The sequence below is a fragment of the Fundulus heteroclitus genome, chromosome 4 (genome assembly GCF_011125445.2).
Source record: "Fundulus heteroclitus isolate FHET01 chromosome 4, MU-UCD_Fhet_4.1, whole genome shotgun sequence".
In the NCBI taxonomy this organism is placed as follows: domain Eukaryota; kingdom Metazoa; phylum Chordata; class Actinopteri; order Cyprinodontiformes; family Fundulidae; genus Fundulus; species Fundulus heteroclitus.
The window spans coordinates 18,900,255-18,910,938 of record NC_046364.1 but is presented as its reverse complement, the minus strand read 5'-3'; the positions used below and the strand labels follow the sequence as shown (position 1 = coordinate 18,910,938).

At 39.3% G+C, this 10,684-nt stretch overlaps 1 protein-coding gene across 1 annotated transcript; it reads right to left on the bottom strand.

The window, feature by feature from the left end:
• Window positions 1-799: 799 nt before the first annotated feature.
• cops2 (COP9 signalosome subunit 2) lies at window positions 800-8,591 on the bottom strand. The gene is made up of 13 exons (XM_012877127.3): window positions 8,435-8,591; window positions 7,899-8,012; window positions 7,735-7,812; window positions 7,509-7,634; window positions 6,912-7,001; window positions 6,740-6,817; window positions 6,412-6,586; window positions 6,136-6,314; window positions 5,888-5,940; window positions 3,970-4,067; window positions 3,809-3,891; window positions 3,254-3,312; window positions 800-1,320 (listed from the first exon to the last, which is right to left on the bottom strand). Exons 1-13 carry the CDS (start codon window positions 8,486-8,488, stop codon window positions 1,176-1,178), a joined length of 1,332 nt encoding a protein of 443 aa, XP_012732581.1. The 5' UTR covers window positions 8,489-8,591; the 3' UTR covers window positions 800-1,175.
• Window positions 8,592-10,684: the final 2,093 nt, after the last annotated feature.

Here is a 10,684-nt window from a genome sequence, read left to right as displayed (position 1 = left end):
ACGTGACGAAATAAAATCGCACCGATTGGTCGAGAATGATCTAGCCTTAACGCCTTCCTGCGCCAGTGAACGTTTGCCCCCCACTTTTAACAAGTAAACTCCACCCTCGCCGCTTTCCACCCGATCTTCACGGATCAGTCACCGGCCGACTGTTAAGGAAGAGACCCAGTCAGCTGAAACGGAAGCTGTCAAACATTGCACTGGAAATACAGCACATTGTGAAATAACTTTTTTTTATTTTTTAAGGGTATATTTAACCTTTTAAAGTGAGACTAATAAATAAATCAAATAATTAATAATTTTACCATGATGATAATACCTGTGGTATTATCAAACGTCAAATGTAAATTGTAATTTACACAGATCAATTAGTTTAGCTTCATATACATATATATATTGACATACATGTATGTGGATCTGTAAAACTGTCAAAATAGACATTTGACTTAATTACTAAAATGTAACATTTATATACTACTAAAGACATGAAAACATACCAGCAGTCGGTCTTCATGACTGATATGTATTATCCAAGCCTCAGCTTGTTTGCCAAAACAGTTAGTCTACTTCATATGCAATTTAGAGTTGTGTCGATTATGTAATTAAGTTGGCGAGAAGGATTCCAAAATGTTTTGTAATTAAGAGAAACCACAGTGGAAAGCCATACATGTAAAATCCCAAGCTCAACTAGGTCCCAATAAAGATAAAAATGGTTGCGCTGTTAATATCTCACTTTTAATCCCACATTCATCTGGGGACACATATCGAACCTTGTTGCTCCCTGAAAGCAGCTCAGACCTTTTATAGTGCCGAGGGGAAATCTGTTTATTAACAACAGGCAACAGTATACATTAAAATGTTGTGTACAGACTTTCATACACGTTTGGACTTTTTATACAACCAAGATATTTGACTGCTGAACATAAAAGACACTGCCAATCAACATAAAAAAATGACAAAAAAAAGAAAAGAAAAACAGGGAGTCTGTGATTTCCCTCATCAGAACAGAAAGAAACATGTTCCTGGGGTTTGCGGAGTCCTTGTGAAACTGATGCATTCTCAAAACCCGAGCTGTGTGTCTTGACTGAGCAGATATACTTGCAGAAGCACAGAAGCATACTTTATGGATGTATTCAAACATGCCATTTTCCTTCGTCTCTTTATTCGATATGCCATCATGTGAGCTTGCTAACAATGGCCTGGTTCAAGGAGTTAAGCTGATTTGTCCATTTGTCTAATGCTGTGTAGCGAGCGCCTCCTCTTTTCTGGTAGTCCAGTTCTAGAAGCTGGTTGACCTGGTCGATTCGTCCATGGATCGTACTGTGATTAAACAAAATGGAATTCAATAGGAATTTAATTCAAAACAAGAACAAGATACTTTAGTTCATATACAACAGGAAGATCAGGTACACACAGGGCCAGACGATATATATAAAAAAAATGCATAGCGATAAAATAGAAATCATACAGATCGATAATTATACAAAAAAAATTCTAAACATATATCTTAAGTGCAGCCCTAGATAAATTTTGCTGTTGCTTGATGACCCATTTATAGATATGGAACACAAACTGAATTCAAACTCAACCCTTTATTTAGCCATCGTTTATTACCAAAGCTGCCAAGTTTTTAAAACAGAAAAAGGAACATGTGCTTTAGTAAACTAGTTCATTTATTGTTCATCTACAGAAGTGAAACAGTTCAGTTTGGATATGATGGGAGATCATTGTTACTGCTGAGCATTTTACTCCGTCTGTCTCTCTGAGGACGTACACCAGCCAGGCAAAACATAACTTTTGGTGACAGAACAGCACGAACTTCACTCAACCCCTGAATGCATGCTGTACTATCTGGCACCAAGATGTTTGCAGCAAATCCTGAAAGTCGTAAGGTGGGCCATCCTCGAGTCTTGGGCTCGTTTTTCCAGCACATTCCACAGGTGCTCGCTTATAATGAGATCCAGGGAATTGGGAGGACAAGTCAACACCTCAAACCACCTGCTTTGTGGCCGAGTTCACAAACTTGCTGAAAAACACCATCATCATGGAATACTGCGTCCATGAAATGATATGTATGGTCTGCAGGAAAGCTTAGGTAAGCAGAATTGGGGGTGGGGGGTGGGGGGTGGGGGCGAGTGGTTAGAGCAGCGCACTTGCAGTCAGAGAAGGATGCAAGTACCCGGTTCGATCCCCGGTCCTGGCACTCTGGGTCCCTGAGCAAGACCCTTAACCCCAGATGACAATAATGCACATGGCAGCCCACTGCTCCCCAAGGGTGATGGGTTAGAAGCAGAGAATAAATTTTGTTGTAATGTATGTTTCGATGTATGTTTCAATGACAATAAAGATGATATTACTATTACTATTATTACAAGAACAGTTTAAAGTAAGATCCAAACAGATGGCAGGACCCACGAGTTCTCAACTGAACAGTCACACTGACTTTAATGGCTTGCCTTCCTCCCACAGTGCATCCCGTTGCTGTGGGTTCCCCAGGTAAGCGACACACACGTACCTGGCCATCCACATGCTGTTAAAGAAAATGCCATTCCAGCTCTGATGCTCACAAAGCTCACTTTTGGCACTTCCTGCACGCACACCCTTACTGGTCTGCGGCTACACAGCCCCATATCCAAGGAACTGAAGCCCTGCATGATCGAATACATTTCCAACAGAACATAAATGTCTTCAGCTGTTTCAGCTACAGTAGCTCCTTTGTTGCACTTGACCCCACAGCCCGGCCTTCGCTCCCTGCACGCATCAACGAGGCCTGGCTGTGAACCTGTCACTGGTTCACCACAGTCCCTTCCTTAGACCACTTTGTACAGACGCTGACCGCTGCAGACTGCAAGCACCCAAAAGGAGTTGCTGGAGAAACTAGCTGTCATCTAGCTGTCACAATTATGGCCCTTATTAAACTCACTTAAATCCTCACGCTTGCTCTTTTTTTTTTCTACTGACAAACTACAACAAACCATGTTTCTTTTTTAAAAGTACAACATTTCATTCTTTTTCTTTCAATAACAAAATATTTTCTAACCTTTATTTTCTGAGCCTCCGCTATAATTGTTTGGAACATATGTGAGGAGACTTGCAAATGAGGTCATGAAATAGGCCTAATTTACTAGTGAAACTTCCACTGACTCACTCTTATACAGGCCAAGGGATTCAAAGTATGAGGAAATGCTACTACTAACAGGAACAGAGAGGTGTTTTGCGGTTATTGTTCTGAGCACACAAAGGACAAACTTACTTATCCAAGATGCACTGCACCAGCAAACTCTCCACGTCACACACGTCAATGTTTAACTCCTGAAACAGACACACACACACACACACACACACACACAAAGAGCAGGCACGTTGTGAAATCTGGGGAAATCTGGGGAAATGTGGTCAGACGGGATAAAGGAGCACAGAACACAACACACCAGTGTACCTATATTGTAAATAAGCTATAATCACAAAGGCATGGGTAAAGAAAACATTAATTATATCATCACAAAATGACAGCAATTCTGGGTCCCTGTGAATCACAACAATGCACCAAAATTTTGCCAAAAGTAGAAAAAAATAATAATAAGTAAACAGAAAAACAGGCATATCCAGAAAAGGATTTGATACAAAGGAGTTATAAACATTCCTGTGTCCTGCTGGGTATTCATCTACTAATACTAAAGATAATAATAATAATCATTCTTCACAGTTAGATAGTGACATGGCCATGGGGGTGCGCTTTGATCTGACAATCTATCAAGTTTCAAAAGTAATAGTGCCAAATAGTCAACTTAAATATGTTCAGACTCACCTTAGAAATGAAAGGGATGTGTATTCTTGTGTATGGTTTGATGAGTTTAATAAGGACTTGGGTTCTAATGTTACGCAGGAGCTCTGAAACACCACATTACACATTCAGTCATCCATATAACAATGTTTCTGCCGACGACTGAAGTCACGTCCTCTACTCACCCTCTATGTGCTCTCTAATGAAGGGGTCGTCCATTATGTTACTGTGGTTCGTTTTCAAGATTTTCTCAAACTCAGTGATGTCATTGTTCTGGTAGGCGCTGCGAAAGGGGAAACAGTTTCAGTTGTTTTACTAACTCCAGTGTCTCTAGGACCCCCCACCCTGAAGGTCATCGAACACGCTGCAAAACATTACGCTTTCCTCTAAACTCTTATTCTTGTCATAGCTTTTGGGTGTCCGTTCTTAGTTTCTTGTTTATGTTCTAAAAGCTTAAACATGTGCGGGGGAAAATGAGGCTTTACAGACAGTCTCTGCTATCTCTGTAAACACTGGAGGAAAAGCGAGCAAACAAGGAAGCGGCGTGCCTGTAAAAGCTTCACTGGGATTTACACACACTAAATCAGAGATCATTTCCACCGAGAGACGTCAACTTCTCACGCAGGTCGGACAGCGGCTCACCGAAGCATTCACATCCCTGGATCGTGTTCACATTTTGTCCCGTCACAGCCACGGTATGTTTTACTGGGGGGTTTATTTGTTAGACAAGCATAAAGGAGAAAAAAATCTAAAGTTGAATACATTTTTTCTTTTTGTATTATTAAAATCTGAAAAGGGTGGTGTGCACATGTATTCACCCCCCACCCCAGAATCCACACTTCGTAGGACCACTTTTCACTTTTGGAGCATGTCTCTACCTATTTTGTACACGTAGACACTAAACCTTTCGCCAATACATCTTTGCTAAACAGATCAAGCTCAGTCAGACAGGATGGAGAGCATCTGTTAACAGTCATTTTCAAAGATTTTCACAATTGTATTGCAGAGGTCTGTTTGATTGAGTCTAATGAATGAAAAAATGCTTTGACCTAACTCATTCTGTTGTAAATGTAGCTAAATGCTGAGGATTATTAACCTGCTGGAAGGTGAGTATTCACCCCAGTTAAAAGTCTTTAACCAGCTTCTGGCAGGTTATCTTCAGGATTTCCCCCATTTTTAGCTCCATTCATCTTCCCATCAACTCAAACCAGCTTTCTTCTCCAAGATCGAGAAAAGCAGCCTCAGAGGAAGCTGCTGTCACCATTTTTCACTATGTGGATTGTGTGCTCAAGATGAAGCGTGTTTTTCTCCACAAAAAGCCTTTTGCATGACGGGCCGATTCACCGCTGAGGCTTTTACCGAACACCTGCATTTATACTGACTTTAAATTACAAAGCTGGACTGTTTCTACAAATTATGTGACTTCTGACGGTAAGTGTTTGCAAAGGATTTTACTCAGGGGTGTCGTGATAAAACAGGCTGGGTACATTTGCAAATAGATTTTATAAAAACTTCAAAATCCTGAATAAATTTTCTTAGTTCACAGTTTTGTGCTGCTTTGTGTTGGTCAACTGAAAAACTAAAAAAATTGCTTTATATAATGCTTGCTGTAATGTGAAAAAGTTAAAAGGGGTGTGAATACTTTGGCAAATCACTGTAAATGTGTAAACGGTGAGCATCTGACCATCAGAAAAAAAACTCTTTGCATGTAAAACATCGGGGCAACATTTGTATTAGGAGTAAAATCCTGGCATTTATATGCTGAACTCTAGTGTCATCTTACCATCTCTACTTCAGATAAGGACGTACCGACATTATTCACTGATTGTGTAACAATCCATAAAATGATAAGGCAGAGTCCAAAATCAACGTCTACCATCTGTTGTTTTTAAAAACCTTATAAGACCCCAACATTGATTAATTGATCCGCCCAATATAAATGTTTCTAACTTTATGTAATAGCCGTCTAGTAATATGGTCGTGCATCAGAGTTTTGAAATGAAACCGGCACCTGAGGTGAAAGCTGATGTGGTGATAACATCTCCCCTGCTAAAGCTGTGATACACTGTAAATAACACCGCACATTTAAAGACGGACACTTACCTTACTAAGTTAGTCATAGCTAAGATCTCCGGGTCATTTTTGTATGGTTTGGCCTATGAGGGGAAGGAAAAAAAAGTATGTTAATGTAAGCTTTATTCCTCTGATTAGAATCGTTTCCTGGTACGTTTGATCAAAAAAGGGCAAGTGTACCAACTCCTACTGGGACCATTAAGGCTCCCACTTGCTTTACATTCTTCTTACAGAAGACAGACAGAAGCTGATAAGAACAGAAACGATTGCTTCCATACCTCCTGAGAATCGAAAGGGTTTATCCCAGACTTCATCAGCATGTTCGCCAAGACCAGGTACTTCAGGCACGTTGTCCTCCTAGGGCTTCCAGACTCGTCGTAGTTTTTGAAGGCCTCAAAGAAATCTGTGTGCGCTTTCTCGAACTCACCCTCTCGCAGGTGCATCTTCCCGCCGCACTCTGGCAGGCGAAACAAGGCGTTCAGCAAGCAGCTTTAGGATAACGTGTTACGGCATGTGCGCCGCTCAAATGATTCATCAAAAAGACCAGAACAAACCTCTAATAACTCCCATTATGAGAGGGTGAGGGATAGCGGATTTAATGTGAAGCGACTGCTCATACAACGCTTTCAGTTTCTTGTTGTTTTTCTGTGCTGTGTACATTTGGATTTCCAACGCGTAGATCTCCAGCAGCTGTGTGCCCTTTTTCAAGTCATCCTCTCCATCGTCTGTCTGGGGTTAAACAACAAAAGTGAAGCGATATCAGCTTAATATGTCAACATATTGGTCAGACATACATCAAACTAGTCTGGGATTTTTATGATTTCAGACAACACCCAAGAGAAATATTATTTCAGGGTACATTATCATATTTGGATTCATTACCTGACACGACTGGTGAAGTTGCCTCAGTATCTTCTGAAGTTTTCCGTACTCTTCTCTCTCCAAGTACAGCTTTCCCAACTGAAGAAATGAAACAGAAATGAATTGTAGAGCGTGTTTAAGAAGTAACCCACCATGTAAAACTGCATGAGACCGAAGATTTAATCATGTGTACCTTTGTGTTGGTTTTAAACCACAATCTGTCATTTTTTGCATCTTTCAACGCCTCCAGGGTGGTTTCATAGAACTCCTGCAGCAAGTCCATCTGTTTTCAGAACAGCATCAATTTAGGACATGCGACATTGGACCCAGCGGCAACAAGTCAGAATAGGAAAGCAAATGCTTGATATACAAGTTTCCAAATAAAAAGAAATAACTGTGTAAATTGTGCTGTTTATATTTTTGCAGTAATTGGCTACGCAGAGAAATGTGTTGATCTTTGTGAAGAGTACCTGCAGAAATGCCAACTTTTTTTTCAGTTTTCTAGGTTTTTTCTTTTCTTCAGAAGCAGATATCTGCTGCCAGGATTCGGGAGTAACAAACAAACTATTAATTTATCCCTACAGTAATCGTATCTTTTGAAAATATAGTACGTGATTTTTGTTTTTTTACAAGTCTGCCTTTGTATTTCACTGCTGGCTTTGCAATCAATCGCAATCAAGGAGATAATGAAGATTGTTGAACTGAAAAAGCAGCTTGTCACCAAAAGTACTGCTGCCCTGTCATGCATGGGGCAGGAGACCCACGTGCGTCTGGTACTGTCGAACCGTACCTGTTTAGAGGTAGATATGTAGTCCAGGATGGAGTTGATGGACTTTTCTGAGTAGTTCCTGGTAACAGCACTTCGGATGTATGTAAGGAGCTGCTTGTACCTGTTCATCATTTCTGGGAAATTGGTCTGTGGTGTTGAGACAGAGCAAAGAAAAGCAATGACAACAATCCCGACTTAACGGAATAAGTGTAAACTAAATAAACTCAGCATATGTTCCGTGACTTACCAACTTGAAGTTGATTTTTATCATCTGCTTAAGAGCTTTGAACCCCCATTCTCCCTTTTCTCCCTCTAGTTCCAATACCTGTACAGAAGAAAAACGAAGCGCACATTTTGGTACTTAGACGCACGTGAATAACAGATTGCTTTTAAGGAAGTACGAAACTGCACCTTTTGGAAACTGCTAAGTGCTGCTTTGGGATCGTCTTCCTTCAAGGCTTTGGAGTTGTAGTACTGGTTCTCCAGGTCCACGTTTGGCTCTGAATTGCTATCCTCTGAATATTCCTGAGTAAATAAATAAATAAACAAAACAGACCTTATCAACACAGCATCGATCAGAGTCGTTGCTGCTTAATGCAGAGGTAAGCATGTCAGAGTGATAAGCTAACATGCAGTTAGCCACAACAACATGACTTGGTAACTTGCTCAGTCAGTGGTTGCCCTCACATTAAATCATTGCAATGCAACTCGTTTGCTCGACCACCTCCACCAGCGGTAATGCAAAGCGACACAGCTCTGTCGGACAGCCTTTACTAACACTAACCACTGCGTTAGCCTGGAAGCTAAGGTTATTTATATACTGACAACTGGATATTAGCTGAAGGCTAATGCTAACTAGCCCCGTGCTGTCGGGACTTGGCTGTTAGCTCCCAGCGGATAGACGGCGGAAATGTAAAAGTCAAATAGGTGAAAATAATCTAAAATACCAGGTCGTAGTCTTCTTCATCATCGCACATGAAATCATCCTCCATGTCTGACATGTTGATGGGGTTTCTTATCCGTTTTTCAGGGTCAGACAGCAGCCCGGGCCTGCGGTATGTTTTGCAGAGAAGTGGTGAGTAGGTGCGGTAAGAAGCAGTGACACACTTTTCTCCATAGATGGCGCTATCGCACTGCCTGTGGTGCCTCCAAAATCTGTTTTTATCTAGCTGCTACCTTCTCTGGAAGCTCTTCAAGGTCCGAATATGTCAAAGTCAAATCTATTTATAATTTGTCTAAGAAATCTTCATGTATGTAACTGTTCGAATAAAACTCTCATCAATTAAGTAAGAAAGTATTAGTATTTTTATGAGCGTTTCAATCATATATCTGTTAAATATTTTGAACAAATTATGTGTTAAATCATATTTAATTATTTAAAATCTGTTTAATTTTTGTTGTTTGCTTGTTTGTTTGTTTTCTCGTGCTGCAGTCCATCATACATCATGGATATTAAAAACTAGCACCCTGACATTTGATTGGTTAACCTGCACAGTGGTTTAATTGTAGGCCAATCACTTTCTCTGTGCCATTGTTAATAACGCCAGCTGACTTTGACGGGTATAGATCAATTAAATAAATTCACAATGTACCACAACACATGATGTTGATATTATTGATTAAACACTGTAATAATACTAATACTAATGATACTACTACTCATAATATGCTTTTACACATATATTAATTTCAAAATATAATGATTTCCTCATTTGAATATTTAACAATGTAGCTTTTAAAATGTGTAAATATTTTACATGTACCTAAAAATAGATACATTATTTCGTGTCTGTAATTACATTTTTATTGAAATTATCTTGTATACAAATTATGACTTTTTTGTATATTATACTTGCTCAGTATGAGGGATTGCAGCAAAGCCATGTACAATGCAGATGACTCTTCCTGTGGCTCTACGGTTCCCCAGGAGTGAATGCTGCTTGTCGGGACTTTGATGCAATCAACTGGTTTCCTTATATAGGACATTTTTGACCAATCTGTATAATCTGACCCAATCTGTATAATATGATTGAACTTGACTTTGTAAAGTGCCTTGAGATGACATGTTTCATGATTTGGCGCTATATAAATAAAATTGAATTGAATTGAATTGAATTAAATTGTGTTACTTTTAAAGTATGATAAACTGAACAGTGCTTACAGTGTTGTGTTTATGTCTGTTTTTTTTTTTTTTAACCTAATGTACAATAACATTAGAAGTTGAAAATACATGTTCAAGAAAATTAGATAAATTAACTAAAAGCTATTTGGCTAAAAATTATTTTATTTGCCAGTCTAATGCTAATTTATTGTTGTGTTGTGTAAGCTCTCACATGAAAATGATCTGTTTTTGGGTTTTTTACTTCAACATTTTCATCTAAGATTAATTTTCTTTTCAGATCTACATAACTGAAACCATACCAACATAAAACACATGTTTTATCTGCAACTGATTAAAATATCAAGGGATCAAAATTAACTTCAGCTAACATTTCCTTACCAATTTATTCTTCACTACTGATTCCTTTTTTTTTTTTGATAACGGCATTCCAGTCTTCTCTGTAACAACAACTGTAAGTTGAAGAGAGCTGTATGATTAATGTTAAGAGTATATCATTTGAATGGGTGTCAAAGCGCCACTGAATTTAATCGGAGAAAAAAAGGAGTTACTTATAAACTATAAAGGTACATCATAGGTGAATACACAGTGGTAATTCCCGTCTCTGTAAATATCCCAAAAATTCCAGCTGTGCGTGTCAGAATTTAGTCAGCCCCATTAATCAGGTTCTTGTCCAATGGATTTCGTGACTACTCAGCGGCGCTGGCTGCCACACAGAGAGACCGTTGGCAGCTTTGCATCGGCAATCACCTCACTCTGGGGTTCATTCCCCAATGGACGCTCTAAAAAATATTATTAAAGGGTCTGAGTTCCTCAGCAGAAACTTTATGCAATCATCTTTCATGTAATCAACATGTGTTTTATAAGTATGAGGATAAAAAAAAAATAAAACAAACGAACAACTGATGAGTGCTGGTGAAAAACTCAAGCCTATGATCTGATGCAGTGAGCCTGGCCATAATATTTACAGTCTCCAGACACAAATCACTAACACTTTTAGAAGGGAGGGGACTATATTCACAGACTCGGTAATAACTCTAATCATTAATAACATCCAGAGAAATCTGGGTTTTGTGAC